Below are 17,678 nucleotides of genomic sequence, written 5' to 3'. Positions count from 1 at the left end.
TTTTATATATGAAAAAAAAATCCGATTAAGCCAACATACGGCTTTACTTGTCCACTGTATTTTACCAGACAAAAGCAATTTCTTTATTTATATTGACAAAAATAATTGTGAAATGAAGGGTGATTTGTAGAAAAGACGTTGCAATAATCCATTTGTATCAAAATAAATAATGTTTTTGATAAGTAAATAATGAATTTTACACTATATCAGAGCCAAATTGATGTTTTATTGGAAATGTTCAGTAATAACTCTTTTTTTATAGCGCCATTTATACTCATTAAACTTAATTAAAACTTAAATTCCTTTTTAAGTTCATTTACTGCGAGTTTACGATGGCTACCTTGACGATATACTCGAAGTCTGATAAAATATCTTACAAATCTAGTTTTTTCTCCGTAACTTCATTTTTATCTTTTTTAATATTTGTCCTAACTTGGGTGCTGCCTTTTATCATTGTTTACCATACGTCTGGTTTGTATTTTTTAACTCTTTAATTCACAAGATATTCATTTTTAAATTTAATTAAATTAAATTTTTATTTTCCATCATTCATTTTTTAATTAGAAGTATAAAATTATTAAAATTATGAATTCATAACCTAACATCACTTCATCAATGTTGTAATCAATTTTAGTGAAATGATCAGATTCAGATATAATACCAATTACAAAATAAAATTAATTAATTTCATTTTGTTTTTTCCAATTCCCACTGAACTGGGCTGAGCTTGAAAATTAATTTGCTGTTTTTTATATTTCTTAAATATATCAAATTAAAATAAAGGTATATATTTCTTTCTTAGATCATTTTATTTATTTTGCTCATGAATTATTAAACTATCATCATAATGATTATCATCAGGTTTTTTGTTGTATCTTACTGAGAAACATGATGAGAAGCCATTGATAACTTTTAAACATCAAATGATAATGGAAGCCACACTGAAAGATGATGGGAAGTATGTTTACTGGAGCACATATGAAAAATGTAATGTTTTATTCAGGAATTATCTTAGGATTCCAACAGCAAAGGTTTGGGTGATTTTTAAATAAATTTTGAGTTTGATTCTGTCTGATTTATGATAAATTAATTAATTTACTTTGGTAGACAATGGAGTTAACTGCAAATGATGTAATTGGTGAATCAGAGAATGGTTTACAACTGAATATCAACCTTCCATTAGCCGAGGCTGAAACTGTTTTCGACTTCAAAATTCTCTTATTCATTAATTATAGACTGCAAGTTAGTAACCATTTTCAAATATTCCTATATAGTTCTATACTTCATCTTCAATTTTAATTATTGATGGCCAATTTATGAATAAGTCAACAACAAAACAGAATGTGCCTTATGAGATGATGGGTGTGTTGTACTTACAAGCTGAGCCACAGATCATGTCTTCTAACATCAAAGTCAACATCAATGCGAACTTCAATTTGATTCAATATGAACCACTGCCATCAACTGTCAATTACCATTATATAAATGCAAGTTGTTTCAATTTTGTTCTCTATTTTTATGTTTTTAAAATTAATTTTTTAAGATAACTTTATATTTGATTTTTTTCTTCAAGTTGGATCATGTTGGTTCTTCTGCTGTCAACTGTGACGTCTTCAACTTATTACAAAATTATACAAAACAACCAAGTATTCATTTTTCCATTCATTAATTCATTTGTTCATTCATTCAGTTGTTCATTCACCTATACATTCATTCCTTCTTTTATTATTCACTTATTTATTAAAGGTTCAACTTGTCCCAACTTTTGGTACAGTAGTTAGTTATAATGTACAATAGTTCAACTTAATTTAGCTTCATATTTTCATGCCCAACCAAACCACACACGCACGCACACACACACATACGCACACACACCACACACAAATTCACACAAAGTTAGAACAGATTTGGATATAGTCAGCATGACTGAAGAGATTAGGCCAACCAACAAAGATATAAATGATGATAATAGGATGTTGTCACCATCATTTCATCTGAATGCTCTCATAAATTACAATCAACAACAGTTCAAGATGATGTTAGTTCTTACCTCTTTTTGCATTTCATGAAATTTGACGTCTAATTTTCATTGAAATATGTCATTGACGGTATGAACTGTTGCTATTTAAAAATTTTTGATGTAGACTTCTCTTCATTTGGCAGATTTGAAAGGAAGTTCGCTTCAATATTCAGATGGGCCTACATTCAGTTCATTTATTTATTCCTTTTGTTTCACGTCGTTTCTTCTAGTTTTTGTTGCTATATATTTCATAATCAGTTAGTTCATTCTATTAAATGTTTATAGCTTTATCGTACGATTGTGGAGGTGGCGTTGTATTGTATTGTAGATCGGTTCTCGTCGATAGTGCGTGATTGAAATATTTTAAGTCGAAAAAGTTGGCGCTACACGGCTTATCGTTGTTACTATGGTGACGTTTGTTTATTTTAAATAGTTATGGCACCTGTAAAGGTGTTCGAGGAAGTTAAAACGATAAAATATTTGAATTTTTTATTTTCTTGGACGTTCGTTGTTGCGCTGTCGAGAATCTTGTTGCTGGTTGTCGTGGCTGGCGTTATTGCTGACAGGACTAAAGGTTCTTGATCTTTCACTATCTACTATAATTTTTATTTCAATCTCATGATTCTCGCTTAGCTAGACTACTAGATTGCCAAATTGTCTTGCCATTTCATTAACTTCTCGACTGTAACTAACCAGAAATATTAACGTTTAATAGTATTTGTGCGATAGACATTGATTAAATTGAAGATATTATTCTTTACTGACTTCTTGTGCAGGTTTATGGAGATCTGTAAGAACAGAAGGTAGCAAGTTGAACATAACTTACAGAAAAGAGTATGTAGTTAACTTCACCACAAACAGTGGAAGTTATTTCACCTACAGTACGAGTCCTTCCTACAATGACAAACATCAGAGCAATTTAAGGATTCCTCTTATAAAGGTCTGTCTGTTGAAAATATTTTCAATAATTTTTCATTTTAAAATGAGCTCGTTAAAACTTGGAGTTTAATTTTCAGCTTAAGACAAAAAAAACTTGTTCGTTGCAGATTTTTGAGGAGGACATAGATGAAGATGGTTTAACAGACAATTTAAACTTTGAACTTACCATACCAATACTCAGTGGTGAACATGTCATGTCAGCTGATCTCATAATCTTCATCAACTACACAATAATGGTACATTTTTTAAGATCCAAATTTTTAATACGTTTTTATAGTCATTTATTGATTGGATAAAAGTTTGTGGAAATTTCAAAACTGATTAAATCAGTAGAGGTAATAATTGTGAAACAGTTAATGCCAAGCAAAGAACTTCCAGGTTTGGTGAGGGCAGTGTCGTGGAGGCTAAACAGCAACCACAACAACACAATAAACATCAACAAGCTTCATGTAACCGGCAGAACGAAACTCATTCAGAGGGAACCACTGACAACACAGAAATATTTTGAGCAGCCAACCATTGATTCTCAAGTACATCCTTTTTGTTATATATTACGTACTTTTAAATTTTCATTTTGTGTTGTTTAGTTGGTAAATCATTTTTTTTTTATTATTCTAGAGGAACTCAAATGATTGGCTGAATATCAGCGGCCTCAGCAACCAATCACTATTCGAAGTACTCGTGAAATACACCAATCAAAACTGTTTGTCCTTATTACATTACTTTACATGAATATATTACACGAACTTTGATTGCATGATGTTCATGTGAAAAACATTTTGTTGTTTCTTCTGAATATCCAGCACATGTAAGTTTGATTGACGTGACACCAACGTGGATGAGACACGACGGAGCGAGGTCCGATTTCAAAATGAGTCTTCTTATTGGACACCCACATCAACATGAAGTCACGTGGGTTCTCCAATTACTATTCCATTTCATTTGAAAGATTAGACTCGTATTTTCAAATTGATTGATTAAAGTTCTAGCGTAATTTATTTTCGTTCCAGGCTGCACTCGACGTTCTGGCACTCGTTGAAGTGGGCTTTCATACAGTACTCATCGATATTCATCTTCTTATACGTGATCAGTAACGTCATAATGACGTATTTATTTGAAAACAGATTGGTAGATTCAATTATTAAAGATCAATGACGGTGTTTGGAGATAAAAAACAATTTATTAAAAATAATTAAGGACCACGACCATCACTGATAACAGATAAAAGAAGCCAATTCGACAAGAAAATAAATTAAACCTAATCTATTATAAATTCTGATTGAAACCAAAAAAGATAAACCCGATGCAAAAAAAACAAAATTATGCAAACACACATTTACAGCGAACACGCACACACACAGCAAACACATGCATAAAGACAAAAAGATTATAAATGCCTCATCTCAGATGGCACATCATAATGTTCGCGACGAGTGAATCCCTTAGACCCACTGGAAGGTGGATGGGGTTGGCAGTTGGACCCCTGATTGTTTCAACACGTAGTTGGCTGCGTAGTTGCCACCTGCCACGCATTCCTCCAGGGTGCAGTTGCGAGCCAGGCACGACAAGAAACCTGCAATTAGCATTGTCTTAATATCATCTTTATCTTCGTCATCATCATCATCTTAATAATAATTTTCTTCACCATTGTTATGGTCATCATTTTAACCATCATCATCATCATCTCAATCCTAATCGTTATCATAATACCATTATCACCTCCAACAAAAGCATCTCCAGCCCCATTGCTATCAACGATATCTTCTTTATCTATTTTTAGAACTGGGAATTCCCGGACTTGTCCACCTGTGAATTATATATCATTTCTATTATTAGAATCATAATCAGTAGTAGTAGTATCATTTTAATCGTATATCATAGTTGTAGATACATATATCCATATATACACATATCTAACCCAACCCTCTTCGCTGTGTTGTGGGCAGTGTTAACATTGAAAATCAGCGAAACTCAGTTTTTACACAGAACAATCATTATTTTATGTTGAAAATCGAAAGAAAGTGGATGAGTGAATGAAAATTGCACGAATGAGAAAACGGACGAACCAGTGGCGACGATAGTAGGTTGTGAACCGTGTGTGAGAACAACGGTTCTTGGTTTGTTGCAATCTGCTTTTGGCAGGTTGCTAACTGCAAGGGCTATCTCTTTCAAGTCTTTACTCTGTATTGGTTTGTTTGTTTGTTTGTCTCAAGCACGCATGTTTGTGCCTGAATGCATGCTTATGTTTGTATATTTGCATGTTTTTGTGTTTGTGGGCATTTGATGGGAATTTGAAACACGTCAACAAATTATTTATACAACAATGGAATTCGTCGACAAACAAATTGTAAATCTTTACCTCAATGCCATTTTCTTCTGCAAATGTTTCAAATTCCTGAATGGATTGATAGAGAGATGAATGAATTACTGAATAGATGTATTATATAATTCATTCACCAATTTACATTCATTATACAAACACTCTTTATTATTCTCCACAATGCAGCTTTGTCCGACACAGACCTGCTTACCTGTTCTTTTATAACATGATTAAACCATCAGGACACGAAAGCTGTGCTATCCACACGTGCTATATACACATTATGTATGCACGCGCAAGCACCGTGTGCTGGTCTCACATGCATACGTTCATCCATTCATTAATATTTGCGTTAATAATTCATCCATGCAAACTGCATAGAGGAGAAAATATGACAACCGCATTCAACTGAACTCACAGTCTCATTGCCAAAGAGATAATCAGTGTATGGAATGAGGTTCGTGAGGGGTTCTTTAAAGAACTTGCTGAGAAATGGTGCTGAAAGGTTCAGTGCGAATATCTTTGGTGTGTTGCACGCATATTGAGCTAATCTCAACATGGCTTCAGGACAAGCTGTCAATACAAAACCCTGTAAATGTTGGTTGGTTGGATAGATGGATGGATGGATAGATCCATTGATTCAATCAACAAAACATCAAGCCATCGATCCATACAGACAACAGCTCACAGCAGTGTAGATGACTTGAGCCTTCTCAACGACCTTCCACACTTTCTCACTGTCAATGTGTTCCCTGCAGAAATGATTGGCTGCCCCGAGATACGCCACCAGCGACCGCAAACTGCGGGCAAGATGATTGAAACTGTACACCAAACTAATATTACATGCATTCACCGCTCTATTTAAATCATTTGAAAGTTCGCTCATTCATTTGTATATCTATTCATATTCATTCAACTAATACAACATTCATATTTAATTATATATTAATTGATCCATCTGTATCATTAAATATTCTTTTATTCATTCATTTATCCAATATTTATTTATTCATTCTTATCAAACATACAAATTCATTCACTCTCTCTCTTTCTATCTGGACCCCCCTCTCCCTCTCGTGATCTCACTGTTTCTCTTCAGTAATGCACACGGCACACGTTCCAGTCTTCTCTTGCTCTGAATACCTTCAAAAATATTTCAACCCATTCACTAAGAAAGCCAAATAATTTAATCGAAATTAACTGAGAAATTATTTATTAAAGTTATAAACAACTCAAATTAATAATAATTTTAAACATAATATTGAAAAAATAATAAATAAATATTGAAAAAGTTCGAACCGGTATAAGGGCTGGACCCCTTCCTTGTCGATAATCTTCTCGAGAATCTCTCCAAATCTATCCTTACCGATGCAGCCAGTGAATGACGTTGAGTGTTTTATACCCAACATCCACTGTGTGCGAGATGCATTTCATTTCTTCACTCGTTCATTCATTCATATCTAATCATAACTTCGTTTATTTCTTAATACTCATTTGCAAATTGAAAGCACTCTAAAGTTTAAAGAATGCAAATCACTAATCACTAACTTGAGCCACTCTGATAGCATTCTGCGTGGCCCCACCAGGGATGTAACTGACCTCAAACTTTTCAATCATCTTCTCAAATCTATAGACAGAAGACAGTACATAAATAGGAAACAATTTCAAATAAAAACAACAAAGTTTCTTTCAGAAAAAAGGATTTGCATCAAAGAATTACTATTATTCCATTATAAATAAACTGTAAATAATCCAATTAAAACACAAAAAATAATATAATGTTACATTAAATATATATTATAGAGAATAAAATATAGATCTAAATGTATGGATACAGTATTAACATTAATAAATAAATTAAATAATAAATTTTGCTTAACTAACAAATCACTATGTTTCTCATTAGCTAGGATCTGATCATTTTCTTTCAACTCATAACTGTTTTCAAACAAATAATTAACAAATGTTTATAAAAATAAATGATTTTACAATTTATTTGGTTTTAAAATAATTTTGATAAAATATAAAACGACAATAACTGTGAAGCTAGAAAATATTCTATATTTTATTTTTATTTAACTGTTTAACTTCACAAGAAAGATGGTTGACAAGTAAAAAAAAGTTTTATTTATTTGTTAAATTAACATGATTTATCATTCAGTGATGACATAAAAAAATCAATATTAATAATTAATTTATTTATTTATCATTTTATTGTTATAAGTTTGTTTAATTATCATCCAATATTTTATTTATTTAATAATTGATTTTTAACAAACTGTTTAAGGAATTCAGAGTCAACATTTGCTGATATGTCCAAAAGGGGATTGCCTAGTCCAAAAATCATTTCTTCTCTTTTAAAAAATAAAGATTGAGATATTAATTAATTACCCAATAATTAATTATAGACTAATTAATAATTATAGAGTAAAGTTGAGTTATTACTAGATAGAATAGATTATGATATTAGAGATTACTTAGATTAGATTAGCAATTAGTTAGAAAGATACAACATATAAAATAAATAACAGGATAGAGAAGATAGAGGTAGATAGATAGACTAAACTAACAGAATAGCATAGTTGTGTAGAGTAGTTTTTTGTTTAAAATATCAAACAGACATTATAGAATGACCAACCTAACTGACGTCGTCATGTCTTCCCTAATCAAACAAAATAAAGAACAAATAAATAAAATTAACTGATCAACTACTAAACAGGTACAGAGACCAACACGCACCGAATGACAAAGTGAACTTCTATAGTAAATTTCTGAAGAGAAAAATTCATCTAGCTCTTAACATATTAACGTTAATCTGAAATAATTAACCGCAGACGTAACGAGCATTTATTAATTCGCAACTAGACTTCTGGCCGCTTTTTGTTCGAAGCATTCAACAAAACTGACATTTCAATCTAATTTTTATCTGAATCAAGTACTTAAAAACTGAAAACCAGCTAGAATTTATTGAAAAAAGTTAATTGAAACATCAAAAAAGTTGACAATCTATTTACGAATATAAATTAACATAATACTTTAGTGACAGAATGGTTGCCATCAAACAAACAGATCAATAAATGCCTGTTTTTTAAAGTTCATAATAAATATGTTTAAAAATATTCAAATTTGAGTTTATAAAAAAACAAGACAGTGTTGTTCAGTTGACTTACATCCTATCTAGAAAAAATAAATTGCCACTGAATGTATAACATTTGAATGTCAAAACTGAAAGGTTCAAATATTTAAATTAGTACATGCATTTATTCAAATGATTCAGCTGAAATATTGAACGTTCAAAACAGATGGTTAAAACTGCATCGACATTCGTGTGGAAGGTTTCATACAACGTACATCCAGACTACAAAACAACAAGGTCATACACGAAATTACAATTATTGCTGCTGTTCTGAGTTGATGATGCCATTGATGATGGTGTTTTTGGCGATATTGTTGATGTTGTCTGAGGTGGTGCTATCGGAAGCTGTGGGGAAAAGTTATCTTCAAACTTTAATTCACTTTTACCTGAAGGTGGTGGAGCTGTTTTGTCCAGCAATTTTGACATTTTACTACTTTCCTAAGAGAAGAGTGAAATAAATTATGATAATTAAACATTCGAATAGCCATCAAACTTATGGATACTATCACATTTATTTAATTCAGAATGGCAATATTTTAAAAAGTTTCAATAAAATGTTCATGAAGTGAATGAATTGTTTATAAAATATGACAAAGAAACATGTATACATTATAAATACACAACACCATTTTGTCTAATAAATAATAATTTTTAGAGTTAAATAAAAATAACAACTAAACATGCATACTGGTTTTCGTGATGATTTACGTTTTTCATGTTCATTATTTTGCATTTCTTGTGCGAGTTTAAATGATGAGGCTATTGTTAGTGTAATCGTCTGCGACTGCAATGTACGTGTTCAATGGTTCGAATCGTTATCCAAATCATCAACGTTATTGCCATCAATATAATAATTATTAACACTACCATTATCAATTTATTAAATTTAGCAACATTTAAAATTTTTTGATCAATAAAATTTAAATTTCATTGAGAGTAAAATGCTACCATGGAAAAAATGGTCAACAGCATGAACAAATAAATAAATACAAATGATTAACAAATAAATATGAATGAATGATGTTATTATAGAAATGAAAACAGAAATTGTAACAATTTTCCTCTTCTTGCAGCCAAAAGCATGACATTCCATAGTCTCATTATCTGTGTTCCTGGCTATATATGCAAACACTCTACCAAATTTTTTGTTAGCTGTGCAAAAACGTATCCTGCAAAAGATTTTATGTTCTCATCTATAAAACAAAACTTGTTTAAAAGTCTCTTCATTGAAACGGTTAAGACCGTATGAAATAATTAAGATCATTTTCAAAGTGGCTAGCCTGTGAATGTCTAGATTAGAAATGCATCTATGTGTTTGTGCATCAGTCACCATGATTCCTTTCACTGATACCTTCAATTCCACTTTTTTTATTTTGTGTCCTGAGGCAAATGCCTTGAAACAAAGTTAAATTTAGAAACATAAAATGACTTTTAAATGAATTAATAAGCCAAACGAAATAAAAACCAAACTTAGATCTAGTTTACTTTACCAGCTATTTATGTATTTAATTAAAATTTTTATACAGTTAAAGTTTAATAGACTATTCACTATACAGTACTTATACAGTAAATGAATATACAATTTTTATATGACTAACAAATGTAATGATGGCAGTGATAGCTTTGGTCGTTATGGAATCTCCGTAGCTGGCCCCCTCCTCAGTCAATTCTTCAACTAATGTGCTGCCAAAATATCTCACACGAAATGAAATCCCACTTGCAACTTTATCAGGGTCTTTGTAGTCAGGAGGGCTTTCCTCAAGCTCTTCAAATCAAAAGATTACAACAAAATAAATATTAATCTCAAATTTCAATTGAACAAAATTCAAAAGGAACTGACTAACTGTTGTCGTTGTTTTGTCTTCTTGAAGAAAACCCGGACGCAACTGAACCCGACGAAATTATCCTCCTAATCATTTCCATTATGATTAGTTAGGTGGGTTTTTTCACTTTTTCAATTTGCATTTACACATTTGCAATTAATTATTTTTTAATTATAAATTATGAAACGTAATAATTTTGTTATAAAAAGTAAGAAAATGTTTTGTGTGAAGGCAAAACAAATTGGCTAATATTAAAAATTAAATCTAGCAATGTCAAAACATTTAAACACCGCCATCTTTTTATTGACTTTTTAAATTAGACTGATTTTAAATAGTTGATTATAACTAAAATGTATGGACAACCATTAAAAAAATGCAATAAAGATAAGCAAAACTTTTTAGTAAAATCAAATCATGTAATGGAATATTAACGTAGTGTTAAAATAATTTTTATTATTAAAAATTTATAAATATTGTGCCAAATAATTTGTATAGTTGAGTACATTCCTGTTTTACTTCATAAAAAGTTGGAGTGAAAACAAGTCTTCTCCTTTTGCTTATAATTAAACATTTATAGCACAGATGTTATACAATTTCAACTAAACAACACATACGCATCAGCATTGGCCCAGGTTGTTTTTGAACCAGGTTCCCTCAAGACAACATCGTGAGACACATTAAGTACTGACGCTGTGAGCCAACTCATCAGGCAAGCAACAACCTTACAAATTACTAAATTAATTACGTTGACTTCTTGCTACAACTAAAAAATATATATTACCGAATTATTTATTTATGTGTATCATCACTACCAGCACTTCACCTGCCTTCTTAGCATCGAAAGGAACATGCTTGTCCAGTACAAGCCAGTAAAGGAAAGCATTTAGAGACATTAGCAGGCGTGTGATTGGTCGGCTCTGCCTCATTAACAAACATCAATCTAATTTGACTGATTGCATTCATTATTCTACCAATCACGCAAGGAGAAAATCAGAAAAATTAAAAATGCGAGAGAATTAGAGGAAGAGATGAAATTGAAAGAGAGAGAGAAAGTTGAGTTAGTGTGGAATTAGGTTAACGAACATTGGATAACAGTGTACGATATGATAATGGCAGTTGGATGTTCCCTACTTACAACGTTGTATGTGTGTGTGCAACATTGTATGTTCGATCGTTGTTTGTAGTGCACGCCAGGATACTGTGTGTACGTCGTCTACAAATAAATTATGATGACGATAGTGAGACGTACACATGGACTACACATACATGCATACGTATCCATCAATTTGTACTTGTGTGCATATATTATGCTAATGAAGCTGTACAGTCTTATTTTCTAGCGTTAAGAAATTTTTTCCGAGTGTCTAAAAAATATGAAATTGTATTTTAGTTTGTGTGTGTGTGTGTGTTTGTGTATGTTTGCATTGCAACAGCGGGAACTACATTAAAGTGAACATTCAAGGAGAGTCTAGGATGTTCAGCGCTACATAAACAGGTTGAAAAAGGTTTAATGGGTGAATTTATGCGAATTTTAAACTCATTTTATCTTCAATAAACAGTTAAACACACAATTAAGCATTATCGTTAACATTTTGCATGCTGTAACAGTTCATGCGTTTGTCTGACTGATTTATGAAGCATTAAAACAAAAATTATTTAAATATAAAAAAAATATATATATACATAAATATGCGTATGTATACATGTATATGTATATACCTGCGTATGTATTGTACGATGGCCCATGAAAAACACTCACATATGCAAATATTCACACAGCGGTCGATACTAACTAAGTATAACTTTTATGAGAATTTTTGTCATTTCTTTGGTATCCCTATATATACCTATCTAATCCGGAAAACTATATATACATATTGTAAATATATATATATATATATATATATATATATATATATATATATATATATATATATATATATATATATATGCATTTCCATATATATATATAGATACGATATATATATGTATTATACATAAATAATACATATATGTATATATATATATTTTTTATATAAGTATATATGTACAATACGTACATGAAAGCATACATGCAGAGGTGGTAGCAAGCAGCCAAGCAACAGCACATTATGACGTATTTCGTGACGTCACTGCTGTTTTATCGTACTGCATGCATGATGGTGATGATGAAGACGATGCTGGTAATGGTGATGACGGTGATGACGATGGTGATGGTGATGATGGCGACGAAGAAGTAATTGAACACTACTTTGAGGAGGGTATGGAAAAAATCATGGTGAGTTTTTTTTTATGCTCACGAAGACAGCGATTAAATGATGATAATGATGACGATGAAGATGATGACGACGACAGTGACGATGGTGAAGAAAATGATGATAGGCGCGTTAATGACATAAACAAAATAAAAAGAACATACCATTCCGGCTTGCGCACAAAAATACCCGCGTGTGCGTTGCGCTCGTGTCCGTGTTTGTTAACAAAAATTTTAGTTGTACACTCAAGTTTTGGGCCGTACGCATATTTTTTGGCGCACATATACTGCTTAAAATGTATAAATATAAAAAAGTGAATCCATCGGGTTGTCAATAACACACTACTGTTGGACCGCCACTAGCAGTCCAGAACTGCATCTCCGATGCCAACATGGAGACTGATTTTTTAAAGTACTGCCGACAATGCCAGTATAATGCCGGCACTTTTCTGTTTCTCAAACGTTGCTACACGAAAGCTGAACCGTATAAAACGAATATTTATGTGCCCGGTCGGATTTTGAGATCAGCAAGCCAGGAACAAAAGAAAAGCAAGCCTCTCCCTATTTTTCTCGCTAAAAAGAGTAAAATTTTTGACAGGTTTGTCATAAATACATTGCCAACAAATGATTTGTTTTTTCTAAATCGATTGCTTTTTTATAAGTTGAGGAAATTTGTTAATTAAACAGTTTTTTCATTTTCATAATGAACCAAAGAAGGAGTTAGTGAGATGAGAAGTTTTAAAGATGAAAGAAGCACAAGAGGACATAACTTCATTTCTACTTTTCACATTTAGAATTCTTGCCTTTAAAAACGCGCTCACCTTTGAAAACTACAATTATAATTATAATAATAAAAATATATGTACTTGAAGCCTAAAGGTTTTAGAATGTGGTATTGAGTACCGATTTGTTCTGCTAAAATGAGTCGGCGGTGTCGAGTTCGATACTCGGCATCATTTTAAAGAATCGTGCAAATTTCCAAGTGCAAGTCACGGAGAAATGTGGAATAAGCAAGAGAGGTCGTTAACTTTCTCTTTAAAAAATCTTACCCCCCCAAAAAAATTTCTCGCAGTGACAAGTCATCATCATCATCATTTTCGTCGTCTTCCTCCTCTTCCTCCTCATCATCATATTGCAATCATCATCGTCGTCGTCATCATCATATTGTCATCGTCATCATTAGAGCAATTATTTCGACGGCTTATCAATGAATCGTTCGATACCTTCTTGGCCGTGACGAAGATGACGATGACGAAGATGATGACGAGGAAGACGACGATGATGATGACGATGATGATAGCCATTATAATAATTGTTCCATGTCTTGCCGCATGATCGTGTAAATAGAGTAACCGAAAATAAACATTCTCGAATACGTACAGGTTCATACGCACATCAGTACTTACCTACATACACGCATACGTGCATACATACGTACACACACAGACATGCGTAAACACACCTGCATAGATACATACATACATTCATATGTACCCATGTTTGTACAACAACAGTTGTACACAACATATGTACAACATGACACCGTACACATCATGTACACGCATGTACACATGACACATCATGTACACGCAAGCATAAAACATATGTGTATACATATAAACATGTATACACATTCATCCGAATGAAAGCATGCATACAACATCATACAAATTCATTCATGTTTGCATGTAAGCATGCAAAAAAGCGTGCATATGTGTTTTGTATGTTCTCTCTCTCTCTCTCTCTCTCTCTCTCCGTCTCTCTCCCTATGCATTTATATAATTTTCAAAACAACGACATGGGAAAAAGCGCTAACAAAGTTATTATAGATGATGGAATAAAAATAAATAGTTACATGGAGAGACATTGAGGAATAAACGAACGAAGAAAGAGAGAAAAGCACGAATAGTGAGGGTATGTTGGAGAAAGAGAGAGATTGAACGAGTGGGAGCGATTTGTGGTGAGATGGTGAAAAGTTGGGAGAACGTTCGTGTTCTGGTTGGTAATTGTTTGTGCCAAGTTGTAAAGAATATCTACCGAATGTTAATGTTACTCGTTTATTCGTTCACTCATTCATTCATTCACACATTTATTCATTCACTCATTCATTCATTCGTTTATTCATTCATTCATTCGTCCATTCATTCATTCATTAAATGTTTAAACATTATATGTACACAAGAGCAACTTCAATTGGAAATATTGATTAGAATTAATTAAGTTTAGAAGACTTGTTGTTGTTAAACTTGACGTTATCAATAATAGATACAACAGGACTTATTATTAAAAATAATTAGAAGTTAATAATTGATGCCTCAATTAATGTTGCCAACAATCACCTAATCACACAGGTCAGTGCATCATCTGCCAACTTGAATGCAACAAAAACAACAACATCAACATCAACGACAACATCAACAACATCCATTATTACAGCAAATAAGAACCTTATTACTTTGCAAAAGTAATTAAGTAGTATTATTAGTAACTGTAGTAGTAGTTGTCGTAGTAGTAGTGGTAGTAGTAGTTGTAGTAGTAGTGGTCGTTGTAGTATTAGTGGTGGTGGTGGTGCTGGTGGTTGTCGTTGCCTTGGCGACGTAAATGACGTAATAAAATTTTTGCTGTTGTTGATTTTGGTGAATAAAATTTTCTGGATTTAAAATCAATTCGGATGACTATAAACCGTAAAATAAATCAATAATCGCAGCTGCATCAGCAGTAACTGTAGTAGCAGCAACAACCACAACTGCAACAACGACATTAAAACATCCGAAACAACTTTTCAACATTTGTATAAACTGCTGAGCTTAATAACAAACTGATGCTAAGGAAATGATATGATGATAACAACGACTACAACCATGATGGTGATGACTTGTAGAACAACAACAGAACGAACAACAACAACATCAACAGCATCAACAACATCAACAGCATCAACAACATCAACAACATCAAGTTTTTAATTTCACTGGCCCATATTGAAATGCTTCCTCCTTAACCATCATCATTACGTCACCATCATTACAATTACAACAACAAAAACATCATAACCACATCATCCTCAGCATCAACAGAGTATCATCATTATTACTTGCAATATTAAAAACTCAATCAGTTAAACCTCACCGTGATAATTCAACCAATAATACTTATTTGTAGGTTGAGAACATTTACTGGCGGCTGTAGAATTAGTTATTATTATTATTAATAATAATAATAATAATAATATTATTATTATTATTATTATTAGTAGTAGTAGTAGTAGTAGTAGTAGTAGTAGTGGTAGTGGTAGTGGTAGCTGCTATCATATTAACATCGATAGGAAAATTTTTTAGTAGTTTTTGTTGTTGTTGTTATATCATTATTCATTATTATTAGTAGTAGTAGCAGCTGCAGTAGTAGAAGTTGTAGCAATAATAGAGTTAATAGTTGTAGTAGTAGCAGTAGAAGTAGCAGCAACAGCAGCAGTAGTAGTGGCGGCATGAAACTAATTTGAAGGGACTGTCGACATCAGGCCGATGAGTGTAGAGAATAGAGAATATTCATTTCTACTACTGCATTTCTTTCAGAAGTTCTTTCAACTTGCATTCATTTGTCGACGAGGAAGAGTGAAAAAGGTTTTCATCGTCGTCGTCATCGTCACCATCTTCCTCCTCCTCCTCCTCCTCCTCATCATCATCATCACCGCCAACATCGTCATCATCATCGTTGTCAGCAATTCTATCGTCTGCAACTTTGCTGGGAAAAAATCAACAAATAAAAAAGTTATTAGCATCGTTAAGTCAACAACTTCACCATCGTCATCATCATCATCGTCACCTTCATCATCGTCACCTTCATCACCATCGTCAACAATTTAATTTTAAATTCTAACAATTGAACGATGGATGAAAAAAAAACAAAATCGGTAAGATGATGATGATGGTGGTAATGATGATGATGATAGTGGTGATGATAGTGTTGGTGATAGTGGTGATGATGATGATAATGATGGTAATGATGATGATAATACGTCACCAGAATTGAATAACGATTTATTAAGTTTATTATGAAAACGTATTTCACAATTAAATTTTATAACGCACACACGCTTTACAATTGCTACTACTGCTACTACTACTGCTACTACTACTGCTACTACTACTGCTACTACTACTGCTACTACTACTGCTACTACTACTGCTACTACTACTGCTACTACTACTGCTACTACTACTGCTACTACTACTGCTACTACTACTGCTACTACTACTGCTACTACTACTGCTACTACTACTGCTACTACTACTGCTACTACTACTGCTACTACTACTGCTACTACTACTGCTACTACTACTGCTACTACTACTGCTACTACTACTGCTACTACTACTGCTACTACTACTGCTACTACTACTGCTACTACTACTGCTACTACTACTGCTACTACTACTGCTACTACTACTACTACTACTACTATTACTACTACAGCTATTAATAATAGAAATAATAATAACAATTACACTAACGACAATATAACGGTTATAAAAACAAAGATAAAAGATAGAATGCCATTCTTCTTATTAGTTCTATGCTGTTATCATTTCTATGGTCGCACTCGACATAGACTTGAAAATATTCCATTATCGTCGTGGTCACGTGACGAGAATAAAAATTGTCATATCTATGCTGTTATGATTTGTTCTTATTTTGTGTTTTTCTGTCTAGAAGAAAAATTTATTTTTTTATCTTTGTATCTCTTTGGTGATGTTTGGTGTTAACGACGTTTCTATTTAACGAAATCATCATCATCGTCGTCATCATCATCATCCTCATCATCATCATCCTCATCATCATCATCATCGTTGTTGTTGTTATATTACGTTGAAACGACTGGTTAACGACATGTTAATACAGCAAGCAGACAATATTGACGACATGATGGTGATGAGAATGATGGTTGTGATGACGATGAAGCAGATGATGATGGTGATAGCTACGGAGATGGTGATGATGATGATGGTTAAGAAAAGATTGACGAAAAAAGTTCCAATCAAGAAAATTATTTTGCTGATAATAATGCCTAATTTTGAAATTGCTATGATGATGACGACGGTGATGATGGTGATGATGATGATGGTGATGATGATGACAATGGTGATGATGATGATGACGTTGCCAGAAATCTCAAAAATTAAAAATTG

The 17,678-nt window shown here is 32.5% G+C and overlaps 3 protein-coding genes across 3 annotated transcripts; 1 reads left to right on the top strand and 2 right to left on the bottom strand.

Annotated features, from left to right (window-relative positions):
* Positions 1 to 332: 332 nt before the first annotated feature.
* On the top strand, positions 333 to 4,114 carry HELRODRAFT_179672 (hypothetical protein; the record flags this gene model as incomplete). Its single annotated transcript, XM_009028494.1, has 12 exons — positions 333 to 471; positions 862 to 1,031; positions 1,108 to 1,242; positions 1,341 to 1,491; positions 1,897 to 2,038; positions 2,164 to 2,249; positions 2,797 to 2,960; positions 3,067 to 3,195; positions 3,313 to 3,489; positions 3,578 to 3,662; positions 3,763 to 3,871; positions 3,970 to 4,114. 12 exons carry the CDS (start codon positions 333 to 335, stop codon positions 4,112 to 4,114), a joined length of 1,632 nt encoding a protein of 543 aa, XP_009026742.1.
* Positions 4,115 to 4,394: 280 nt separating this feature from the next.
* On the bottom strand, positions 4,395 to 7,934 carry HELRODRAFT_193631 (hypothetical protein; the record flags this gene model as incomplete). The annotated part of the gene is made up of 12 exons (XM_009028493.1): positions 4,395 to 4,532; positions 4,679 to 4,765; positions 5,026 to 5,140; positions 5,319 to 5,354; positions 5,698 to 5,868; positions 5,968 to 6,079; positions 6,366 to 6,422; positions 6,579 to 6,691; positions 6,828 to 6,906; positions 7,164 to 7,217; positions 7,559 to 7,633; positions 7,918 to 7,934. The coding sequence occupies 12 exons, from the start codon at positions 7,932 to 7,934 to the stop codon at positions 4,402 to 4,404; spliced, it is 1,047 nt and encodes a 348-aa protein (XP_009026741.1). The 3' UTR covers positions 4,395 to 4,401.
* Positions 7,935 to 8,671: 737 nt separating this feature from the next.
* On the bottom strand, positions 8,672 to 10,338 carry HELRODRAFT_179670 (hypothetical protein; the record flags this gene model as incomplete). Its single annotated transcript, XM_009028492.1, has 5 exons — positions 8,672 to 8,760; positions 9,124 to 9,199; positions 9,623 to 9,808; positions 10,014 to 10,180; positions 10,260 to 10,338. The coding sequence occupies 5 exons, from the start codon at positions 10,336 to 10,338 to the stop codon at positions 8,672 to 8,674; spliced, it is 597 nt and encodes a 198-aa protein (XP_009026740.1).
* Positions 10,339 to 17,678: the final 7,340 nt, after the last annotated feature.

The sequence above is a fragment of the Helobdella robusta genome (genome assembly GCF_000326865.2).
Source record: "Helobdella robusta unplaced genomic scaffold HELROscaffold_56, whole genome shotgun sequence".
In the NCBI taxonomy this organism is placed as follows: domain Eukaryota; kingdom Metazoa; phylum Annelida; class Clitellata; order Rhynchobdellida; family Glossiphoniidae; genus Helobdella; species Helobdella robusta.
The sequence above is the reverse complement of the archived record's forward strand: the minus strand, read 5'-3'. Positions and strand labels throughout refer to the sequence as shown.